Genomic DNA, 25,956 nt, shown 5'->3' with positions numbered 1-25,956 from the left:
ATATAGATATAGATATATATATATATATATATATATATATATATATATATATATAGATATAGATATAGATATAGATATATACACACATACAGTATATAAAGAGTCACACTCTGGGATATCTTTTCCAGGCTAAAACCCATGCGCTCAATGCAAGACAATGTTAAATGACGCAATATTACATTCCTATATTCTTTTGGGGAATCTGAGCGAGATCTGCTGAAAAGCAGACATTTGGATTATATATGTGTTTTTTTAGTACGAGCTCAGATATCTTAATCTGCCAAAAATATTTTACAAAGCTCTGGAACCACAGATATCTCAAACACATTGAGATTAATTACCGCCTGCCCTGGAAATAATATGATTGTGTTTCAGTGAGATTTACAGCAGCCCAGACAATAATATTTGAATTTTATACATTTAATACAGGTGAAAAGCAGTGATTACATCATTGTTGAAAAAACTTTCTGTTAATACATTTGGATTTGGGGAATGTACAAAGGTCTCATCTGATATTGCAGATCTGTTAAATTATAATAAAAATAAATGTGTTGCTAGATCTGCAAGTAAAGGCTCCACCCTGAGCAAGAGTACAGCTAAAGCAAGTCCTGTTAAATTATTTGTATTATTATGGGAAAAAAAATATTTTTTTTTTGGTTTGTGCTCGAGAATTTCACACCACGCCCTTCCCAAAAATCCAGCAGTCGCCATCTGCGATCCATTAAATTTATCTTAACTGACTTTCCAGCTCAGGGGAGAGGGTGGCTCCTCTCGGATGGGTAACTTTCTCCCGCTCTTCCATTGCACTATATGGCAGCCAAATGGTAGTCAGTAGCCCCCTAAAGCTGTGTCCTCAGACATCAGAATGTTAACCTACCAAAGATAACTGCTGCTCATACAAACAATAAACAATGAAAGCAAATTGCTGGCTGTGCTTGAACAGATTTCTGTCCAGTTTAATGTGAACTGTGTGGGGGGCTGACATCAATTGCTTTGGCTGAACATCATACTCTAAAATGTATCAGCCAAAATAAAAAGCCATTATCTTGATTCAGTACATGTATTGGGTCACGACTAACCTAGAAATGCATCGGCTGCAGTTTCCCATACTGTGAATGAGTGACCCATTGGTCAGTCCTTCAGATCAATGTCACCTTGGTGAAGGCATCTTGTGCTGAAATGTTCTGGTCCATTTGCTATTCAACAGAAAAATTTAAAAAACATGGTGTACAGGGTTCTGCAGGAATCTACAAAACCCCACAATAAGCATATTTAGTAAGTTATTTATACAAAAGGACATGGAAACGTTAATTTAGTCTCACCTCTGGGCGGGTGCTCTTTTTGGGGAAAAATGCACCAAACTGACGTGGGGGGGGGGGAATAATTAACAGATGCCGTGCCACCATCTTTCTCTATTTCCAGTCATCAGCTGGATTGAGCTTTTGCACAGGCTGTAGAGTCAAACTTGTGATTTTACCGGACTTTACATGATGAAAGGAAAGTCGAATCAGTGTTAATTCAGTATAACACACATAATAGGGGCTGTTATAAATATATGGCGTGACGCCACTTTCCCGCCAGTTCCTTTATATTAACTGGTATTTGTATAGTTGTTTCACTTTGAAAAAGGCTGGTGTTAAAGCCGAAACTTTCGTTTTTTGTGCCCATATTAAAGACTTCGTAAATTTGTTTTAAGAGAAAACAGCACTCTCCAATCTCTTAGTTATTCGCCGGGTGCTAACCAAATTTGTCAACAATAGTCCAGAGAAAGCACTCACGGCCATGACAATCAGCTGTATATCAAAATATATTTATTCGTGCATGGTGCATCAATGCGTTTCGGCTCACATGGAGCCGTCGTCAGGATATATATAAAATAAAAATAAGTCTCTCGCACACCTTCGGATGGTCAAGTACCCGGTGCTGCTGCCATGTCAATTATTCAGATATCCATTTGGTAGTTAGCAGCGCACACTGGAATTTTTTTTAAAAGTTTGATTTATTTATCAAATATTAAAATATTTTGCATGTATCGACGTTTCTATCCAGGTCTTGGACCGTTCTCAAGATACATTTTTATATATATATATATATATATATATATATATATATATATATATATATATATATATATATATATAAAGCATGCGTGCTACCTTCTGCCTTTGTGAATGTTTCAAACACAGCACCAGGCAACAGTTATAATCAAGATAGTGTGTGTGGACAACTGAGGTGCATATATATATATATATATATATATATATATATATATATATATATATATATATAAAATACTGCTGTTGCACGCACTCCTGCAGAAATCACTATTTATTAATCATAAAGCATTAAAATACATCAAATATATATATATATATATAGACAAAAACAAGAGGTCCTCTGCACTCAACCCAACCCAATGGGTTGAGTGCAGAGGACATCTTGTATTTGTCTATATGTATTTTGTGGTCACAACCTCATCTCATTGCACCCCCGGCTTATGGTTTTAAAAATTAGTGGTGAGCACAACTTTTCCTTGATGAAAAGAAATGACTCGATTAATTGAAATAGTATTTTGAATATTAAAGAATGATTGTTACTCTACTGACTCTATTACCAGTGTCCTGTTACACAGGCTCTTCACAAGAAATGCCCTTTTAAATAGAAAAGGAGTAACCACGGCTGGCAGACTGCTTTTAGCATCTTGGCACGGTTTGGAAGTATTTGATCATGTATTCAGCAAGCCCATGTTTTGGCCATGGATCAGGAAGCCCATTACTTTACTGTTTGTAGTGATTAACCATTTGCATTTTTTCATTTCATTTTAACAGAACGGATAATAAGAGCACATAATTAAATACAGTGATTCTTCAGCACTTCTTACTCCCAGGCAATAGCATTATATAATACTGTATAATATGTATAAAATACATAAGCACCCTATCAGCTTATTAGGTATTAACAAGCATTGATGAAACCCCAACTTATTTCAAAGTACTAGAAAATAGAAGTGTGTATATATGGAACATATAGATTATATACAAATGCTGACATAAATAGAAAGCTAACAGTGTCCTTCTTGTAAGAGCTTACAAGCTTTCTCGGACAAAGGGCCATATTTATAAAAGCATAAATAAATAATAAAAATAATGAAGCTTTTAAATAATGATTGTTTTTGCACCACTATTCGCCACCTGAAAAATGGTGTTGGAAATGTTTTATATGATGCAAATGACCAGCCACAGGAAGTTCTATTCAAATGTTTTCTTCTATGCCAAGAGAAAGTTTGTGTCCAATGGCAGGAACAACCAGGTGTTACCATTAATAATGGGACAGGCAAAATGCTCAGGCCGAAGCCTTCCAGTCGAGAGTCCTTGGGATTGTGGGAGTTGTAGCTGAGTAATATCTATAGCAGAAGAGGTTTCTCATGACTCTTCTTTATAATCTTTTTTCCTAGTATGGTTGCTCAGACATTTTCTCATGAATCAGGCATTATAAATACTGACGGTGTGTTGCTAATAAAAAAGCAGCTTTAATGTTTACATTGCCACTTACTATGGTAATAGTACATGGCAACGTAAACATAAAAGGTGGTTTTATGCAAATTAAGTTGCAGCGTCTTCCACTTAAAGGGACCTTGAAATTAAGGTATAACAATCATTTGCTATGATATCGTTCTTATTCAAACAGCAGTAAAGCTCCCATTGCTGTTCTAAATTGTATACTGTCTATTTTGCAGCCATTTCCATTGGTTTCATCCTCCAGATGGTTACTGAAGAGAGGAGAACTTACAGGCTATGTAGAGGACACTGGTATCTTTTCCAAAAGAACAACAAAGCAACAGCTCTACTTCTTCCTCTTCAATGACGTGCTCATCATAACCAAAAAAAAGAGGTAAATGTCTTTCTGCCTTTACTGGTGCCTTGCAAATAGACTTTCCCAGTAGTTTGGTGTACTCTGAAAAGTCTTTGATCTGTAAGGGATGAAGTGTTGTTTATTACTCTCGAACTCCGACATGGTTTATATAAATCTAAGCATCTTCCATATAACTGTTTTTTCTCATTATCTACTTGCAGTAAAGTGTTCCACAGTTTTAAGTTATTACAACTGCCCTTACCCTTTTATTCTGTGGGGGAAAGCAAATGAATAGTAGCAGAGACACACACGTGTGGTATCACTGTCATATCCTGATACCATTCCAAAATACTCTGCTTAGAATGAAGTCACTAATAACATGGAATCCGGAATTGCACAGGCAGCGAGGCTGACACAAAGCAAGGATATCCTGGGGTATTTCAAGGATAGGTCATCAAGCATTGATTAAATTACAGGCAATATTTCCATTTCTTATAACAATGACTATAATACATCTGCTATTTATTGTGTGGCTGGGCTAAGGTGTGGGGTGCATTGTTCCATGTCTCAATCCCTCAGTAATTAAACTCTCTTTGGATTCCTCAAAATAATAATAGAATGAAATGAAATGAACATTACGTTTTGGATATAAACAGTTCTATGGCTCAGTACAAGTTTAACACGAGGCATGCAAATGGTATATGATACCTAACAGTATATGATATAATAGGTGTTCATTGGTTGGTACTACAAAGCCTGATGAAACATTGATTCAAAGGTATTTTTAAATGAATGAGGAGAAGAACAATGATGTAGTATCGTAAAGGTGGCCATACAGTGGCTGATAAAGCTGCCAACTTGGTTCCTCCAGATTGTTTTGGCTGATTATTGGCCTGCTGATGCGGTCCATGTTGCATGTGCCTGTAGGTGATCTTATCACTAGCCCCATGACCAACAATTAGAGCATCATGATTTGACCCTGTGAATAGGTGGCAAATCAAACACAGAATCACTTGTTTGGTAACCTTTCCAAACTAGCAGATCTGGCACTGTAGCTTTAGATCAGTGATCCCCAACCTGTGGCTCGAGAGCAACATGTTACTCACCAACCCCATGTATGTTGCCCCAGTGGCCTCAAAGCAGGTGTTTAATTTTGAATTCCTGGCATGGAGGCAAGTTTCGGTTGTATAAAAGCAGATTTACTACCAAACAGACTGCCAATCCACCCCCAGATATTCTTTCCATGCTTGCGTCGCTCCCCAACTCTTTTTTTACAATTGTGTTGAACAATTGAATGTGTCTTAACCTATTTCTAAGATCCTGCTTACTCTGCAGTAAATTGATTGACTGACTGAATGATAAAAATGCTCGCCAGTATCAGAATGTATAAATGCACAAAAAAATAAATAAAAAAACACACACACACACAACTAAAATAGATAATGAAGACCAGTTGCAGATTGACTCTGAATACCAATGTTTATTAAAGGTTAATTCAAGCATGTACGTCCCTTTAATGAGGGCTGTAGATATCCTGCACATGCATCGCTCTCTGGGAAGAGTTATACTGAGTACGTGAGCAGTGGAGTCAGAGATGCCTGTTAGTGCTCATTGTTAAAGGAGAATTCAACCCGTAACATAAAAAACTCCTACCCCCCTACCCTAGGTAGACCCCCCCTCCAGCCTACCTGGTACCAGGGGCAAATGCCCCTAACTTTTTACTTACCCCTCGGTGTAGATTCTGTCTTTGGAAGTTCACGGCAGCCATCTTCGTTAAACTTCGGAAGCAGGCCGTCGTTTACGTCACATGCTCAATTCCAAAAATGTTATGGAATGTTCGGGACCGGAATATTACTCCAACTGCGCATGCACCAAAAACGACGGTCTGCTTTCGAAGTTTAACAAAGAAAATAAGATGGCTGCCGTGAACTTCCGAGGACAGAATCTGCACTGAGGGGTAAGTAAAAGGGTACCAGGTAGGCTGGGGGGAGGAGGGAGAGGGGTCTACCTAGGATAGGGGGGTAGGGGTTTTTTATGCTACGTGTTGAATTCTCCTTTAAAAGGCCACTGTACATCCCGTGAGCATCTGTCCGACTGCATCCGCAGGGAGCGCTGGTTTTCTCTAGAGAGTATTCGGCAGCATTATCAGAAGAGAGGCTGAGTGTGCATCATGAAAGCAAAGCTGTGGTCGCCCAGAAGATTATAAACATTATTAGTTTTAGAGAAGGCAAAATCTGTTCCCACCTTGTAACACTCTCTCCAGTAGTTTTCTTTCCCAGGGTAAACAGGTATAAACACCCATTTTCTGCGCAGTTCCTATTGGGAATCTTAAAATAAATACTTGATTGCTTTGGCCTTCCTGTGAGCTCTTGTTGAAGGAAATCCCAATGATCACATCTCTGCCAAACACCATGCAAGAGCTCAGCAACTCAAGCAGCAAACCTCGAAAGCTTTTTATTGAATATTTTAATGTTTAAAGCTGGTTTCTTTCAGACTGCTCTATAGAAAATGTAGTTTTAGTGCTTTCATGCTGCAGACACTATACAGTACCGTGAATGACAATGCATGTGCACAGAGTCAATAGATTTGTATTGGCCGGGATATTCTCTTACGCAGTAGATCACCCTGGAATGACACATACCGTAGTTACAGTTGCCTTACAGTGCAATACAAAGCATCACTTTACACAACCTGCTTAGAAAAGCCATACTGTTGGTATAGATACTGTATAGCCACACACCCTTATGCCTGTTTAGTGTTTATGTATGTAGTTGCTATTGCCACCATGCCAAATGTTATGCTACTGCTCTTTCTGGTTTTCCCCCAGTTGGAGGCTGTTTATATAATGACTATTGCTTTGCTCTGATCAGAATGAATATGTTGTTTGCCGTATGACAAGGATACTTCAGTGTTCCCTGGTGCAGTTATGTATCCCAGGCCAATGTCTATTTATAAGCAGTAGTCAAACAAGGTCCTTGTGTTAGAGTCACACCTTCTTCTTCATACCAACTTTCCTCCAGCTTTCAGACGTATGTTTAAATTATAACAGAGTAAGGAAATTATCGTTTTTTCCCATACATTTTGCCACTGTTACTTTCCAGTTAAAACATTCATGGTGTCTCCTATATGGATTCTCAAGTGAGAATCTACTGGGAAATTCTCTGCTAGTTCTATGATTTCCCCATACAGTGAGAGAATGCAATTTAAAAGGGTTAATCGCCAACATTTAATATAATGTAGAGAGTGATTTTCTGAGATAATTTGTTTTAATTTTACATTTTTTGCGTATTTTGAGTTATTTCACTTTTTATTCAGCAGCTTTCCCATTGGCAGTTAGGGTCCACATTACCCTAGCAACCATGAACTGTATGAACAATAAGAGACGGGATCATAAATTAGAGAGGACCTAATAGAAAGATGAATAATGAAAAGTATTTTCAAATTTAGAGCGTTTGTTTTTTTTCAGATGGGGGTCAGTGACCCCCATTTGGGGAAAGAGTCGGAAGAAAAAGCCACATAATTCTAAAACTATAAAATATACATTATGACGACCAATTGAAAAGTTGCTTAGAAATGGCTGTTCTATAACATTCTGAAAGTTAGCTCAAAGGTTTACATAGCTTGAATAAAGTTGTATACTTTCATATTGTTTCAAAAGAAACTTACAATAAGTCAGTTAGGCCATTATAAGAGAAACCTGCAGCAGAAGAAGACTAAGTATTGCAGCAGCTGTACCAAAGTTTAACAGCCCCAATTAAAACAACTTTATCAATCTGTCATTGAAGGAAATCTCTCGGGTTTCCTGACTGTGCCATTAGTCAGCACCATGTGACCACATTTCTCTCATTTATTGTCATTAAAATCGGCTTTAACAGGTTTCTTGTCGGTCTGTCTTAAAATTAATTTATTATTGATTAGGAAAACTTAAGTTCAGTTTAAGGTTATTTATTAAAAGAGTGGTTCACCTTTTGGTATTTTATAAAATGGCTAATTCTAAGCAACTTTTCAGTTTGCCTTCATTTTTTTTTTTTATAGTTTTTTTTTAATTATTTGCCTTCTTCTTCTGAATCTTTGGCTTTCAGATGGGGGCCACTGATATTCAGGTGTCTCCTATTCATATTCCAGTCTCTTATTCAAATCAATGCATGGTTGCTATGACAATTTGGACCCTAGCAGCCAGATTGCTGAAATTGCAGACTGGAGAGCTGCTGAATAAAAAAGCTAAATAACAAAAAACAGAAATAGTAAAAAAACAATTGCAAATTGTCTCAGAATCATAAATAAGATTTTATTTTTTTGTAAACTGAGACATTTGCATGATATTTATTTAGAAATCAAGCAGTTTTAATTACAACATATGGGACACATCACCCTCTGATCCATCTATACATGTTTCTATTATATAGACCATATATGATACACCTTAAATTTTATATTTTATATAGAAGCATAAAAGGCTATTTTTGCCTGCTTACTTGGGCACTCTTAGCCCATGAATGGGACCTCAATGAAGTCTCCCTAACCCTTATGTGGTTAGGGTTTGGCCAGATATGGATTGAAACTTCTAAATGGCAAAGACTGTATTAGGCTATGGTCCTCTCCCAGCTGATCCTCTTATTTCATCCATCTTCTTAAGAAGCTTAAAGGAGAAACAAACCCGTAACAAAAAAAAAACCCTACCACCCTACCCTTTGTAGACTCCCCTCCCTTCTCCCCCCCAGCTTAGGGGGTACCCGGGGCAAATGCCCCTAACTTTTTACTTACCCCTCAGTGCAGATTCTGTACCCCGCAGTTCACAGCAGCCATCTTCTTTTCTTCGTTAAACTTCGGAAGCAGAACTTTGTTTTCGGCACATGCGCAGTTGGAGTAATTTTCCTGTCCCAAACAACTGTGCATGCGCCGAAAGTCACTATAATTTCCAGAAAATTACTCCAACGAAGGTCTGCTTCCAAAGTTTAACAAAGAAAAGAAGATGGCTGCCGTGAACTGCGCGGACATAATCTGCACTGAGGGGTAAGTAGAGACTTAGGGGCATTTGCCCCGGGTACCACCTAGGCTTGGGGGGAGGGGGGTCTACAATGGGTAGGGGGGTATGGGTTTTTTATGTTGCAGGTTTGTTTCTCCTTTCAGTAGAACATATAGCAGAGAACTTTGAACATAGATGTAGTCTCCTGACAGGTCTGTTCAGACCCCTAATTTGGATCAGCCACTCCGACCCACCACCATAGTGTTTTATTTGTTATATTTTTGTGTGTGTATGGTCAGCTATAGGAAAAGCATAAGGCCTAAATGATGGACAGTCTTACCAATATCTGCTTGATATCAGGAAGGATAGGAAATGTCATGGGGTGAGGACTGTATTGACACTTATTGCTAGTGATATGTAAATCTGTCACATTTCACTTCGCCCAAGAATTTGCAAAACTGTGAAAAAATTTGCCCAAAAGGGGAAAAATTTGCGAAATGCATGGATGCCGATAGGTTTTTCGGCGCCGTTTTGCAAAAATTTTTTACAGGTGGCAAGGTGTGGAATTTCGCCACAAATCTATGCCTGGAGGAACAATTTGCTCATTGCTAGAACGAAACTGGATTGATATAATGATAATGGGAGTGTGCAGCTTTATTCCTCTGTGTTTTACAACCTTTTTTCTCAGGAACACTGCCACAGCCAAACTGCATGGGAATCACTGTAAGTCCATATGTAACTCACTATTTACCTACAAGGGGAAAAAAGCAGTGTGATGAGTGAATCTTTCTTCATTTACTTTACGTAAGATTATTTCTATTATCTATTTGGGTTGTACAATTTGGATTGATTCAGTTAAATCAAGTTGTGAATAAGTACAAAGCATGGGTAAGATAAATCCCTATCCCTGACATTAAAGGCCAGGAGGTTTAACCACATCTATCACTGTACAGTATTTCTACACCAAGAAGCATTATTGCGGTGGACAAGAAAATTGTGTTTGGTGCACATGCTTGGCCGATCTGCAGTCGTATAATTGGTCACATATTCTGTTTCCTTCTTTTCCTTGGTAGGTATTTGCATCTCTTACTGTTTAGCGAGCCAAGCATTCCATAACTGGCATGCCTGTGTGATGGGCACCAAATTCATTGTGATCATAGTCATGGCTGAGTTTCTAGTGGGTGATATGGAAAAAAAATACTTGGCACATTAGAACCGGGAAAATGTAAATATGCCGAGTTCAAGGCTAACAGTATTTTGGCTTGGGTATTTCACTGTGCAGCGTTCTGTTCTTTGTCAGGTTATACTGGGATTCCAGTAAACTGCTGAGGTTTCTGGCACGGTGCCTTGTGGATAACAGATATATTTGAGAAACTGCAGCCGGCGTTCATACATTGGATCCCGACCAAAAATTTGACAATGCCATGGAATGTTACCTGTGTGCAGCTGCAAACAAGATTCATTTTGTATTTAATCCTTACAGAAGCGTCAGCCTCTTTATTGCAAAAGCAACTGTATTTTCCTTCATTCCCTGTGCAGTGATTCCAAAAGAATAGTTTAAAAAGATGTAATTTTTTAAAGGTCCTTCTGATGTAAGTCTTTTGTTATATTCCAGGCGCATTCGTTTAACTGTGATACACGAATGATTCAAAATACGGCAGGTAATATCCTATCACAATAGCTGAGAGAACTAACCTCATAAACGCAACTGTGTAAATTGAGTAGCACTTGTCACGTATTGCAAGTTGGGTAGATGAATAGCTGGCCATGCACACTAGTAATCCAACCATTTAGCCTGAACGCTGAGCAAGTGGCTCTGTTACTATCCAACCCCAACCCCCCCCCCCCCCCCCCCCCCCCCCCCCCCCCCCCCCCCCCCCCCCCCCCCCCCCCCCCCCACGGACAGCACACATATTATTGGTCGAATATATCATATAGATGAGGAAAATAAATTGACAGCTCAGAAAACCATTAAACAGTATATATATATATATACAGATGGAATAAATACTTTTACATTGCTTGAAGAAAATCCTGGTGTGCTTCAGCTTTTTTGTCGTGGATATTCTATTTCTGGATTGCACCCAGGTCCCTAACTCCTGAAGTGTGTGCCAAAGCCTTCTACACTATATATATATATATATATATATATATATATATACAAAATGCAGGGATTGACAGCACTCCAAGGAAATCCATCAAGACAATAATTCAAATGAAAGTGGAGATTTATTGGTGATCCAACGTTTCGGCTCCGCACAGAAGCCTTCGTCAGGGAATGAAAAAAAAAAAAAAAAAATATATATATATATATATATATATATATAACTTATTTACAACAGGAGCATAACAAAATAAATAGAATCTGTTTAAGGAATCCCCACCATTCACACTTTGTTGTGACTGTTTTGACTTCCATATAAGCAGTGGGGTTTTATGTGTAACCGACTACCTTGCAAGAACCAAGAAATTGGAAAAATGGCATTACTTCTGTTTGTCAGTTTGTTCCGCTTAGCGCAGAAAATAGCAACAAACAAAGATATTTCTTTTATATATTACAACTAGGTCTTGGCACTAAACTGAGCGCCAAATTTAATTTGCAAAGCTAGTGACCCATAGTATTGTGCTCTTGAAAAGTATTTCAGTCATGCTCCTTTCACAGAAAGTTAGATTAGAGAAATGTGTGGGAAAGGTTTCTTATCTTGTTGGTTAAATATTAACATTATACATATTGGCTCTTATTTTTTAACCTGACAGTTCTACTTTCCATCCTACTGAGTTAGCATGCTCAGACTTTATACAGGTATAAACGAATAATACGAATTTTACCGACTCGAAAACTCGAATTGAATTAGACTAAACTCGATTCGAGCTTTTTCTCCAAAAAAACTTGAATGTCAGGAAGGCTTACTGACATGTCTAAATTGGTCCCTGGGCCTCTCCCATTGACTTCTACTTGAACTCGGCAGGTTTTAGGTGGCGAAGAGTCGAATTAGAGTTCTTAAAGGGCCAGAGTGTGAGAAATCTCGAAATTCGAATTAAAACTCAAATCGTGTTTGGACAATTCACAATTTTAATTTGAGACTTTTGAATTTTCATTTTGAATTTTCAATTCGACCATTAATAAATTTGCCCCTTAATATATGACTCACTTGGTCTTGGTTATTTTCACGTTCAGGATTGGGTATCGACCCACATAGTAGACTGAAATGATGCAAATGAACAAACAGCCCTGTGAAGTTGATGTAGTTTATCAAGAGTAAATTAATGTGCAGGTATATTAGAGCCAGTTGCAATGCCTTAAGCTGGCCATAGACGCAAAGATCCAATCATACAAATCCTCGATTCGTACGATTTTCAGACCATGTGTGGAGAGTCCCGACATTTTTCGTCCTGTGGAGGTTGGTTGTTTGGTCGATCAGACTGGGTAAAAGATTTCGGTCGGCTGCCGATAATATCTCTGCGTGTATTGCCGATCGTACGATTTTCAGAGGGAGACTGTCACCAGCTTTGTCGGACATAACTTTCGTACGATTGCTGTCAGGGGCAGAACATCGGCTGATCTGTTCTTTTACTACTTTATTTGATCTGAACGGTTAGCGGCAGGTTGGGCCAGCTTTAGAGGGTGCTTGATGTGGCCTCTCTATTAACAGCATCTCTTGTTGTTTATTGGGTAAATGTGATACTGACAGCAAAGTCTGTTTTATATTTCACATACATCTACTCTGTTTGCAGTGAAACTCACTTTAAACCCTTCTGCTCATCTTCCCCCTCTACGTTGTGTAGCCATTGCTGGAGGTTGGATTTTTCCTTTTGCATGTGTTGGCCCTATGGGTGGCACTTAGCTCCCAATACTGTGAAACAACAAATAGGGGCACAGCAATCAACCTCTAAAGTACTCACCATGTAGATTAGGTGGTCCAGGTGCACCAACCCATGATTAAGTGCCTGGGGGTACAAAATGTGTAGGACCAATGGAGATGTTGATCTTTTTTTAAATTAATCTACAATAAATATTATATTTTTATACTATTTTTGGTGGCCCTTGTACAGTTTTTCCGAGTGCCTGGATGCCCCTTGTTTTGTGCCATTTTGTGCCATTGGCTGTATGCTGCATTTTTAAATAGCCCTAAAGGCCCCCATACATTCGCCGATAAAAGTTGCAGACAGACCAAGTCGTGTGGGGGGCCATCTGACGGGCTTTCCCGATTGATATCTGTCCGAAAGTCTCGGGCAGGTTAAAAAAATCCCGTCGGATTGCAGCCGCATCCGACCACCCGTATCAGATGCATTATGATCTGATCGTTGTGGACATATTGTGGAGAGATCCGCTCGTTTGGCGACATCGCCAAACGAGCGGATCTCTACGTCTATGGCCACCTTAACACCACTGAAACCATGCCTACTGGTTTATGTATACATGAAGTGCATGTACAGGTGCTTGTTATGTGATTGTTGCCTTTGAAATGTGTAATACTTCACTGGGTGGGTGATGAGCACGTATTACTACATTTAAAAAAGTGGTGTTTAAAGCTCATGATACCAACCCCTGCGCCAACGCCCTGGGTGCCATGCATTGTTGCGCGGCATGGGAGATGGGTGGGGTATTAGCAAACCTAAGTAGCCATTTGCAGGTAGAACATAAACCTAAATAATAAGAATGATTATAACATTATAAATTCACTAAGCTGTCGTTGCACAATTAGCGTGATATTTGTATCGGGTTGGGTCGATCTGGGTCAATCACACAAAATTCGGAAGGTTGGAGGTCACGCATTTTGCTGACAGCTCTGACTTATTTCTTTCCAGGCAATTCCTGCAAAGTATTTAGCAGCTCTACAGCCCCTGTGTCAGCTGTTGTTAATGACAGTGTGAAGCGTATGAAAGATTTAGCACAGTGTGGCCAAAAAGTATGATGGGAATTTTGGTAATGACTGGAGAACCTCAGTTAGTCCTTCCGTGATTTATAGAGTGATAGGACAGAGCTCTGTTAGATTCATTTTTAACTTTTTTCCTGCATGTGACTTACAATGGCAGGAAGCATTTCTATTAACAGGCCCCCCGTGCCAAGAAATTATTTAAAGTAAGTGTATTCGAGAGCAACCCTAATTCTAATAGTGACTTGAGCACATTTCTTTGGTGAGATTGTCTCTCTACAACTTTCCATATACTCACAATGGTGCAATGAAATGATTTGCAGGAAATAAAAAAACTTATATGGACAATAATATATTGAATAATTTCCCCCCCTATTGTACAATACTGTTTAACACAATGAACTGCTGTTCTTCAGGTCATGGAATGCCGAGGTGACTTAAGAAAGTACCACTGTTTGTAGGAATAAAATTGACAAGATATTCATTTGTGTGTCATAAAGGATTGTGCACAATTTCTTGGCACCTGTTTACTAACAATCATTGTAGCTTTGCTATCAGTCCCATATTTGGGAACAAAATGTATGCGCATGCACAAGCTATCCTTTCGGCCACAATATGGGAAAGTTCGGCATACAGGTAGAATGTGCTTTTAACATTACATGTATTTATCTGAGCTGGGTTTAGAGAGCAATTGTATATACTGTACTTGTATTTCACTATTTAGTGAAGCACAGAAGGGAACGCCTTGCCCTAGGCAGCAGAAAAACTGCACATGAAATACCTTCTTCAGCATATTTAAGGAATATTGAGTTTATATTAACTGTTCCTTTTAGAACATGCCAACCATAAACAGAATGCCCTACAAAGACCGTAAGTAGAGTATAATGCAGTGCAAACTTTAGTTCTGCAGCAGAAGTAGGTCTGGGTGTGAAATTCCAAAGTAATTTATTACTGAGGATGCATAACGTGAAATATTATCTTTCTGTTTGAGTAGGAGTTAATTATGTTCCTATCCTGGGGTCTAATTTGATTGACAGGGGCCCCCGAAGCAGAAATGCCTTACATATACACGCCGTGTGTGCATTGGCTCTGTAAGAAACAACGCTCAGCCTATAGTAACTGGCGCAGGATCAGAAATTGCAGATGTTACAGTCATTTTACCATGTTAGGATTTTGATTTCCTTCCAATGTGTTTCCTATCTGAAGATTTGAGCCGTAAACAGGTGGTGAGATTATACAGAAAATACAATGAAAACAGCCCATATTATCATTATCTAGCATACAAATTCATAGTTTACTTTCCCCAGTGACCAGCATCTGCCTCACTGTGTGCCTTCTCACCTCAGTTCCACGGTCCAAGAAAGAGACGAGAGTAAACAGGTAGAAATATAAGCAGAATGGCTGGTAACAGGGGGGTATGGTGGGAAAAAGGCACTTAGACTTAACACTGTAATTTTCTTTATAGAACCAGACCATTGGGTTAATGCTCACAGATCAATGAGGTAGTATAGGTATGGTATCCATTATCCGGAAACCCATTATACAGAAAGCTCCAAATTACAGGAAGGGCAACTTCCGTAGAGTCCATTTTAATCAAATAATTAAATTTAAAAAATGTTTTTCTTTATCTCTGTTTTAATAACACAGTACCTTGTACTTGATCCTAACTAAGATATAATTAATCCATAATCTTACTGGGACTAATTACTGTTGAAAGGATTTTTTGTTAGTAAACCTTAAGATTTGGAGATCCATATTATAGAAAAGATACCTTATCCAAAAAACCCATGTCCCAAGCATTCTGGATAACAGGCCCCATATCTGTATTATATGTGATCATGATATATATCATATGAAGAGCCAGGTTCTATGACACCACTATGGAGATGCTTAGTAGGAAGGTCTTGTCGTGGGCACTAATATCCTCAATTGAGTCCATGAGCAACTAGCCAGTGGTCCAGATCCCCTAATCCTGAATTCCATCAATACTGTGGTCCCTTCACTTTAGGCTAGTATTACCTATGGAGACCTACCCCTAGCTACAATCCTTGTTGGAGCACAAGCTGCTCTATATAGCTTGCCTTACTATCTTACATTCCTAGAACATAGGCCTGACAAATGCTAGTCCTGTAACTGACTAAACCTTGTTTATGGGGTCCCTGCTCCCTAAATTTCACTATAATCGTTGTCCCTTTAGGGCAAAACTCTTTACTTGTAGACACCAGGCTCCCCAGACACACCCACCTAAGTTAGAAGATGAAGGCCAAAATTAAGAACCATTAAAGGTGAAGTAAAGTCTAAAATAGAATAAGGCTAGAAATGCAGTATTTTGTATACTAAACATAAACTTGAACTTACTGCACCACAAGCCTAATCAAACAAATGATTTATGCTTTCAAAGTTGGCCACAGTCACCATCTTGTAACTTTGATAAACATCTTTGCCAGACCAAAACTGTGCACATGCTCAGTGTGGTCTGGGCTGCTTTCAGATCGTCATAAATGATCAATACAGCACAAGTCGAATAATATTTGACAGAAGCCAATACAGCAAGACTGATTAATAATCAGAATAGGCAGACTGCACTGGGTACTGTGTTGTCATAAAATGTGGATTTTATAGTTTTTGTATTGTTTAATACAAACTTTCTCCAACTCTGCAAAACCAGTGGCTGCAGCAAAATAATGAAATACTGTAATAGTAATAGAATCCCAGTTTATCTGTTTAAACCTGGCTTCATGATCTTTGTCCCTGCAGCTGGAGTTGGAAACAGTAAAGGGGGTTGTAAAGCCAAAATAAAATCCAATACAAATCTCTACACAGTCACCGACTGTTCTACAGGGAAACAAACAAAGCTGCTTGAGTTCTGCATGGCTGGGAAGTAAGGCGGGGGCTCCCCCTGCTGTTCATAAGTATGATTTTTTCCCTGCAGAGCAGTTAGGGACCATCTAACAATTCCTATCCACATCAGTAAGTGAAGGGAGAATTCCACTGCATACAGTCAGGTTTCTTATAAAAACGGTATCCATTTTTTCATTAAAATATATTGGAGATAGGTTTTTCATTAAACAAAGTAAAACATTGGATTTTATTTGTTTGCCTTTACATTTAAATACACAGGCTTCTGCCTTGACTAAGACGAATAGGGGCATATTTATCAAAGTGTGAGATCAGAACTCACCACTGAAAAACTCACCCACTTTCTATTCATTCCTATGGGATTTTTAAAAGCATATTTATCAAATAGTAAACGCCATTGATAAATACGATTCTAAAAATCCCCTAGGAATGAATAAAAAGTGAGTGAGTTTTTCAGTGGTGAGTTCTAATCTCACATTGTGATAAATCTGCCCCATAATGTCGTATTGCTCTCATAGAAACTCCTACAAGCCAAGATTGAAGGTTAATTAGGATAAATCAAGTTAAACATTAATTTGCTGTCCTACAGTACTGTTGGATCAATGGCTCATACAAAATTGTTCTCAAGTCATCTTGTAAATGACTTATAGTCAGCCTGAAACCCATTTAATTCTGAACTACATGATACAGTACATTAGCTGTAGCTGTCAGCAGGATGAGATTGGGATTGTAGTCGAGCATTCAAAGGAAACTGCTAAACACCCCTTGTTGCAAACAGCTAATATTTTTATGAGTTTATTATGAAATGCTGTAATAGTAAGTAAAAACATCTATAAAAGCAATGTGCAAATCTCAACTTCTTAAAAAAAGCAGCAGGTTCCAGGGTCATTAATGGCTTTTGTGTAACTGCACTTCAGGTTTCAGATTGAGGCCCTCACAATGCTTTGCACTTGGCTGAAAATTGTAGATCTGCAGTTGAAGAACATCAGACTAAAATTTATTCTAGGTTATGAAGACACTAGTCTGGGGTAGTGTTGATTATATTAGTGCTGATTATACTTCCGGATGAGACTGAAACACTAATCTTCTCCCTCCAACTATTGAAGGCTACAGTCACAGTTTGGGCTGTTAGGAGAGGCAACCTGAGACAGGAAAGCAATGCTAGAAGTTCCATGGCCCTGCAGTTGGCTTTTCACTAATAAAAGTGGGGTGACTTGCAAGCTCCTGAGCTTTATGGTATGGTCAATTGATGTCATGAGAATTCTTGTAATTTTTATTGAATGGCTGACAAAAAAGGAACTCCACTGTGGGATGACAGACCTGATATTTTGTGATTTCCCTTGGTGTTTTACTTGTCCGTTGAGGCTGATTCTCTCTTGTCACCAATATCTCATTCTTTTACATTTTATATCCTCTGCAGAGTTATTCTTTCCAATACTAATTTAATTTTCAGTTACTTATTTCCTAAATATGGCTTTCTTGCAGCGAGGAGAGCTACAATGTGACAGACTATTGCTTACGGGAAAAGCTCCTAGTAGAGCCGTATGATAATGAAGAGCCTCCATCTCCTGTAAAAAACAGCACTCCCATATTGTACTCCAGGCAAAGCTCGGCCAACCATCTCTTCACTCTGACCATGCTTACCAACTATGCCGGGGAGGAGGTGGAGATACTTCTTGGAGCTGAAACTCTGTAAGTACCTTGCTTAACTATCCTGAGCTCAGTGGTAAAAAACAAGGTTTCCCTACGTGGAGAAAATTTTTTTAATGCACAGATAAAGGGATGGAAAGAGTGTAGGGTTGGGGAGAAAATGGAAGATTGGGTTTATTTCATATGGAAACTCTTTGTAAAAAGCTTTCAGACAGTTATGGTTCTCTGCTGTTTTGGCATTGCATGTCATTGAGATAACACTTTAGACTTCCCCTGAAATACTTTGAATTCTCAACAGAAATCATCTCTAGAAAAAACAGGAATTATGAGTAGAACCTGACGGACTTATGCTGGTTACAAATTTAAAGGGCCACATATACTTATCACATATGCAGATGCCTTTCATAGCATTCACAAATATAATAATCAGCGTAATTAGCACTTGTGTAACATATAAATAATCTGGATGGTTCTGAGTGGTTACAAGTTGCTTACACTGTGCACCAAATATGAATTGTAAGGGTTAACCAAATATTCAGGCAGTGTTTCCAATGAAATGACAGCACTCCCAAAGAGCAGGTTTCCAAAGCGGTAACAGTATATTAACAAAAAGAACAACTGAGGTCCAATATAATTAACCCCAGTCCAAGGGCAAAGTACTTAAACGTTATAGTGAATAAGGAGACCTTTAAAAAGTATTCCAAAACAAGTAGTTATAAAAAGTTTCTTAGTAGGACATAAATGCGTTTTTGTGTCTAATGGGGCACGAAACGCATCAGGCCCTTTTTTATATCCTAATAAAAAATGTTCTACTTTTATAACTACTTGCTTTGGAATACTTTTTTTTAAAGGTCTCCATATTCCCTATGAAGTTGCAGTGTTTTCAGAGAACCACCTTGCACTTTCTGCTCCTAAAATCAGCACCTTTCTATTACAGAACTTCTACCTGGTTATAGCTTTCTTGTTATCATTGAGTCTGGGTTGCTCTAGAATGAGAGAAATCCCCATCTAAACCAAGTAGTGACCTCGGCAAAACCTTTACCTATTTCATTGCAATTGCACATATGTTTGCCTTCATTACTTACTAATTGAATGAAATATAAAACATATTGTTGGCTTTAGATCTCAAGTCAGATGGTGCCTCATAGGAAAAGACATTAGGAGACGGTTTCTCAGTGTTGTTCTGTGTGTGTTTTCTATCATCTGTGTCTCGTTGTGTTAGTAGTGACGGAATGCTGCTCTGATGCCTTGGGAGAAGCGGGAGTTAAAAGCATTCACCACTGACACCCCAACATGTGATGCCCATGGGAACAGCCTGTGCTTGTAGGGAGTAGGCTTCCATCTTTCCTGCTTGCTTTTATATAGATTGCTAATTGTGCATAGTGGCAACTTTTTCCTCCTTGTTTCCCTATCCTGTTCCTTGGATGGAAAGGCAGCTGGGTTGTGTACAGAGCACTCTCCTGCTTTATATCCATGGCAAAGTTCAGCCGGCTTTCATTAGCATGTCATGTTAAAGGGGACCAGCTGTGGGAATCTAGAAAAAGACCACAATGTATTAGAAATTGGCTTTGACAATAAAATGCAGCATTTAATATACCAGATTGCTTTATAGGTGGCCCACATGCACCAGTCAACATACGCTTTTAAAAAAAATACAGGTATGGGATCCGTTATCTGGAAACCTGTTACCCATTAATTACGGGGAGACCATTTTCCATAGACTCCATTTTAATTAAATCATTTACATTTTTCAAAACATTATTTTCTTTTTCGCTGTAAAAACAGTAGCTTGTACTTGATCCCAACTTAGATAATTAATCCTTATTGGAGGCAAAACAATTATATTGGGTTTAATTCATGTTTAAATGACATTTTAATAGAATTACGGTATGAAGATCCAAATTACAGAAACACTCCTTATAAAGAGAATCCCAGGTCCCATACCTGTATATGAATAACTGGGGTATGGGGTGGCCGGCTAAATGACTAATGATAGATACAGTTAGGTCCATAAATATTTGGACAGAGACTTTTTTCTAATTTTGGTTCTGTATGAATTTTAAATGAAACAACACAGATGCAGTAGAACTGCAGACTTTCAGCTTTTATTCAGTTGAACAAAAAGATTGCATAAAAATGTGAGGAACTAAAGCCTTTTTTAACACAATCAATTCATTTCAGGGGCTCAAAAGCAATTGGACAATTGACTCAAAGGCAGAGATTGTCTCTGTACAAATATTTATGAACCTAACTGTAATATGCATAGAACGTTCATATTACTCCATAACAATAACCACTGGTGGCTTAGCAATGTTATACTATTTGCAGTGGACATATATAGTGAATAAAGTACCCCCTCTTGTAAAATATAAGGATATTATAAGTTACCGAGGAGTTTCAGGACCGTATAAAAGCACGAGGCCGATGGCCGAGTGTTTTTATACAGGTCATGGAACTCCGAGGTTACTTCTAATATCCTCATATTTTGCAACTGGGGGTACTTTATTTATTATAATACACAAATTGCAGTGAGTCATGTGACAGAAATGACATCAGAACTCACCGTTTATAACTGATGACATCAGAACTCACTGTTTATAAGGATATAATTTACAAGATATTCATGGCTTTTGTGTATTATATATGTATATCAATAAATAGTTCTACTGTGGTGAATACAATAAACCCATTCTCTTACTTTTCTGCTTGGTGACTGCACACTGGTGCAATTTAGCATCTATCATCATTATTTATTTATATAGCGCTGTCAAGATACGCAGTGCTTTATCTATGTTTGTAAATGAGCCCCTAGTGTTCCTACAGTACAAGTGTCATGTTTTCAGACCTGCGTTCAGGCTTTCATTGTGGGAGAGGTGAAACTGTGCAGTTTGCAGGTCCCTGCCCATCAGCAACTTGACAGCTTTAGTGGGGAAACTGCAGTTTCCAAAAATCCCCTCAGGTGCTCAGGTAGCAGGCAGTGGAATGGGGGGGTCACATCATTTGCTGTGACCTTCTTAACAGCTGATTTTATATAAAAGCAAGTAAAATACATGAATTCTAATTGACTCATTCATGATCCCTTCCTTTGAAGTCCACTATTACACAGTGAAACAAAAGGGGATAGAGCACCCTTCTGAGATAGATATAGATGATATACAGTAGAGGGGATAGAGAACTCTTCTGAAAATAGATAGATAGTAGATAGATATATTTAATTCATGTATCGTCATGCTCTTTTGTTAAAATTCTGCTTGCTTAACTTGGAAAACAATAAATCATTTACAAAGATAGATGATATACAGTAGATAGATGATGTACAGTAGATAGATAGTAGTTGATATATAGTAGATAGAGTATATACAGTATATAGACAGGTAAATATACAGTAGATAGAGCACCCTTCTGAGAATAGATAGCAGATATAGATGATATACAGTAGATATAGATGATATACAGTAGATAGATGGATGATAGATTATACATAGATGGATGAAAGATCGATATATGATAAATAGATGGATGATCGATAGATGATAGACAGATAACATTTTTGGTGTGGATGTGGTTACACACACAAGGTGCATCCTTGCTGTTAGTCTTTTAGTAACTGTGCAATATATCTGGCAGGAGTGACCGAGCACGTTGGATCACTGCACTGGTGCACAGCAAAGACAGAGCAAACACAGACAGAACAAGTAAGTCAATTTGCCTTGTGTCATAGTGCCCTCTGCTGGTTTGTTCAGAATTAGCGATGCCAAAGATACATTACAGGGTGTGTCTATAATAGAAATAAGTCAAATCAACTGGACTTGCTGTGTTTTATCTTGAAGTTTCACCATTTCTTGAAGTTTCACCATACATAGGAGCTTTCTTCGCTTTATATGCTCTGGAATGTTGCTCCAATTAGTATAATGTGTTTATCATAATCCACAATGATGTCATGAAGTTAGGTGTTGATTGTATTAGCAAGATTGGAGCTTCGATGTGTTATTAAACCTTCCAGGGAGAGGAGCCAAAACAGCATTGTATGTGGCAGACAATAGATGTAACCCCCCCCCCCCGCCTCTATTCAGACTTGGTTTTTCAGTTTGTACATATATGGTTTCTTTAACACCTCTTTTAAACCAGTCACTCTCCCTGTCTAGAATCTGGACTCTATTTCCAGCTTACCACCCTCTCTGACTCTTACTAAACAGTCCAAAAAAGCCAGTGTGTTATCGTGCACATCTTCTCGTGTAAACTTGATGTTGTGGTCCACTGTGTTGATGTGTTCATTGAAAGTCTGTACCTCCTGAGTGTGTATTTTAACCCATGTATCATCCACATAACGGAGCAAAAGACTGGGAGTGATTCCTTTGAAGCTATCCAGTCAGTTAGTCCAGTTGATTTGACTTATTTCTATAGATATACCATGACCTGGATGAATGAGAACTTACACAAACATTACAGGGTGTGTTTTTTATTGGTGATATTTGACCAGCGCTGTTATTGCCTTCTTAGCCCTAACTCAGGTGGAAATTACCCGGACATACACAGCCAAGCAACCAGATGAACTTTCCCTACAAGTCGCTGATGTGGTTCTGGTTTATCAGAAGGTTAATGATGGTAGGTTCCATATGCTGTATGTCTTGGCTTTATCTGGCATTTTATATCTAGGATATTATCACTTCTTGGGGTTCCAGAAGCTTCTGGTAAATATATATGAACTGCTGCGCATTTAAATTATTATTATATTGATTGTGTCCTACACCAAACAGACGCCATGACTCCTTGTACAGAAGTAGGGGGCATGAGACATTTGTCTGCATCATGGCAAGTGCGAGCAAATACCCCATTTACAAACAACATGCGGGTTGCCTGGAATGACTTAGGATAGATGCTCTACCAAAAACTTCCAGAAAGCTCAAATATGCTGGCCCCAGTAACAAGAGCAAAAGCCATATGGCAAACACTTGGATAAACACTTTGGGGAAAGATCTGTGACTAACTAGTCTAGCAGCTTTGGTTGCAACTATAGACTTGTTGACTTAGGGTTTAAACAAATGCCTTTTCTTTTCCTCAGCCTGTAAACATTTCTGCTGTCTGTTCCTGGGGTAACTTCTGGGATTTGGGCTCCGTGTCATCACTTGCTTGTCTCAGTGCTGTTCACTTAGATGTCACCATGCAACACGCTCCAATGTCTTATGAAGCCAGGCTGAGATCTTAGAGACAATCACTGGGAAATGCTTTGGGCCATAAAGTAAAACAAATTAAAGTCAGGAACTGCCCCTTAAAAAATAGGGACTGCATGCAACTCTACCCCATACTCTGGCTGCCAGCACACATCCAACTGTACACTTAAAGGGGAATTTAAACTACTTAAAGGGGAACTATGACGAAAATGTAATATGAGCTTTGTCACACTGAAATAAGAAACTTTCTAAATACAATCAAACATTCTGCATTGTTTCTGAAATAATCAAGTTTATGTCCCCTATCCCTCTCTCAGCATCTGTTTCTAGTCATTCTCTCTTCATGCAGCAGTTGAGTGTCAGATATTCATTGTTAGATCCAATGTATCCTTTAGGGGGCTGCCTTTCATTAGAGCTCACTCAAATAACTGATTCCAGTACAAACAAAATCTAACAAAATAACTGCCTTTTGCACAAATCCTGCATGTAGAGAGACATGATGTCTGGTGAATTTAATACATCTTCTAGGCAAAAGGAGCCCCCTATAAGAGATATTGGATCTAACTGTCAATGATTATCTGACACCCAACTCCTGTATGAAGAGAAAATGAAGAGAAACAGATGCTGAGAGAGGAATAGTAAACATAAACTTGATTGTCAAAAATTCAAAAATATATTCCCAGTCAATTCTCAAAGTTAAAAAATCACTTTTTATTTATCATAGATATTAAAAAGTAGGCATACAGACCAATTGATGCTCCGCCTTACGCTTTTCGCACCCACAGGCACTTATTCATAGGTACAGAATTTTTAGAAAACTCTTATTTCAGTATGCTGAAGCTTATATTAAATTTTCTGTTTTGCAATTGTTCCCCTTTAAAATATATTGGTCAGCCTTATTTATACTGAGCAATTTTGAATCAGGGAATGTCCAAACTTCAGTTTCAGTGGCTTTCCTAAGGTGATATAATGCTAAGGGAAACATGGGCCAGGCAGGAGCAAAAATAAACCAATACCAAATTACTTTTCATGTCTGATATTTACAAATGTTTATTTTTAGGATGGTATGAAGGTGAAAGGCTTCGAGACGGAGAAAAAGGATGGTTCCTTGTTGAATGTGCCAAAGAAATTACATGCCGTGCCACCATAGAGAAGAACATGGAGCGAATGGGACGCTTACTGGCACTGGAAACAAATGTGTAGTCTTCACACTCCCTTTATTCCGTGCAGGATTTGCACTACAGTAGCAGCACTGTGTATGGGAATGTCAAAAAGGGATCTGAGACTTTCTCACCATCTGGGATATCTTCATAAGGACCGTGGCCAGCTGGAGCCTTTCCTTTGTAAGAACAAGGATTTGTCGTACGCTCCCTCACCCTGTTGGATTTGTTTGGGGCCCCTTTTATGTCTGAAGTCGACAAGGGACAGACCAATAAACACGGCACAACAGGAAATTGTAGAATGGAAAATGAAGACATTGCAGCCTGCAAATTAGTCTCAGCTTGCTGGGTTTGGGGAGCTGAAAGAATGATACATCACAAAGGATTGTTCTTCCAGCAACACTGAGACGGCTGGGGAAAGGCATGAGGAATTGGGGGTTAAAAGTGGATTATTAATGTGGAGTGTGAAGTCCAAACTGCCCATGTGCTGTAAAGGTCTTGGGAGGGTTCGTGAAATAAGATCCAGAATGAGGATTCTCTCTTATCGCACAGCGAAAGCTATGAGGTTTCCACAACATGTGGGATTTCATAGTAAAGGTTGGGAATGAAGAGTGAATGCTAACACCAATGCTTTTATAGGCAAAATATGTACATAAAAAATGTGGCATTGACGAGACAGTCTGACATTAAAGGGGATACGGTCATGGGGAAAACATTTTTTCCCCTCAAAACGCACCAGTTAATAGTGCTGCTCCAGCAGACTTCTGCACTGAAATCCAATTCTCAAAAGAGCAAACAGATTTTTTTTATATTTATATTCAATTTTGAAATCTGACATGGGGTTAGACATTTTGTCAATTTCCCAGCTGCCTCAGACTTGTGCCTGCACTTTAGGATGGAACTACTATCTGGCAGACTGTTATTTCTCCTACTTAATGTAACTGAGTCTCAGTGGGACCTGGATTTTACTATTGAGTGTTGTTCTTAGATCTACCAGGGAGCTGTTATCTTGTGTTAAGCTGGCCATAGATGTTGAGATTTTTAAAAGATCAGATCCTGATCGTGAGACCACGATCTTCTGCGAACGATCGTACGAATTTACCATCAACTAAAAAGACCAATTTACCAGGAAAACAAAGGGGAGCTGCCTGCTTGGCCCTGCAAACATAAATAGATTGTACTGGGACCGACAAAGATTTTTTGACCTGGCCGATCAATTTCCCGACAGATGTCGGCCGAAAAATCGTAAGATGTACGATCGTTTGAATATTACTAACCGCACGATAATTTTGAAGGATTGGTCGGGCTTCCCTAAAATCGGTCGTTCGGCAAGAAGAATCGTCGTGTCTATGGGGAGCTTTAGGGAGCTGCTATCTGGTTACCTTCCCATTGTTCTTTTGTTAGGCTGCTGGGAGGGGGGG

The 25,956-nt window shown here is 38.7% G+C and overlaps 1 protein-coding gene across 1 annotated transcript in view; it reads left to right on the top strand.

Moving 5' to 3' along the window:
• Positions 1 to 25,320, top strand: part of arhgef26.S (Rho guanine nucleotide exchange factor 26 S homeolog) — a 74,152-nt gene extending 48,832 nt beyond the window's left edge. The window contains exons 11-15 of the mRNA XM_018265753.2: positions 3,737 to 3,891; positions 18,040 to 18,246; positions 21,832 to 21,899; positions 22,705 to 22,809; positions 24,436 to 25,320. Coding sequence (XP_018121242.1) covers positions 3,737 to 3,891; positions 18,040 to 18,246; positions 21,832 to 21,899; positions 22,705 to 22,809; positions 24,436 to 24,578 — 678 coding nt within the window. The 3' untranslated portion in view covers positions 24,579 to 25,320. The remainder of the gene's footprint in view (positions 1 to 3,736; positions 3,892 to 18,039; positions 18,247 to 21,831; positions 21,900 to 22,704; positions 22,810 to 24,435) is intronic.
• Positions 25,321 to 25,956: the final 636 nt, after the last annotated feature.

This window comes from Xenopus laevis, chromosome 5S (genome assembly GCF_017654675.1).
Source record: "Xenopus laevis strain J_2021 chromosome 5S, Xenopus_laevis_v10.1, whole genome shotgun sequence".
Classification (NCBI taxonomy): domain Eukaryota; kingdom Metazoa; phylum Chordata; class Amphibia; order Anura; family Pipidae; genus Xenopus; species Xenopus laevis.
Note: the sequence above shows the minus strand (reverse complement) of the source record. Positions and strands in the feature narration are given on the sequence as shown.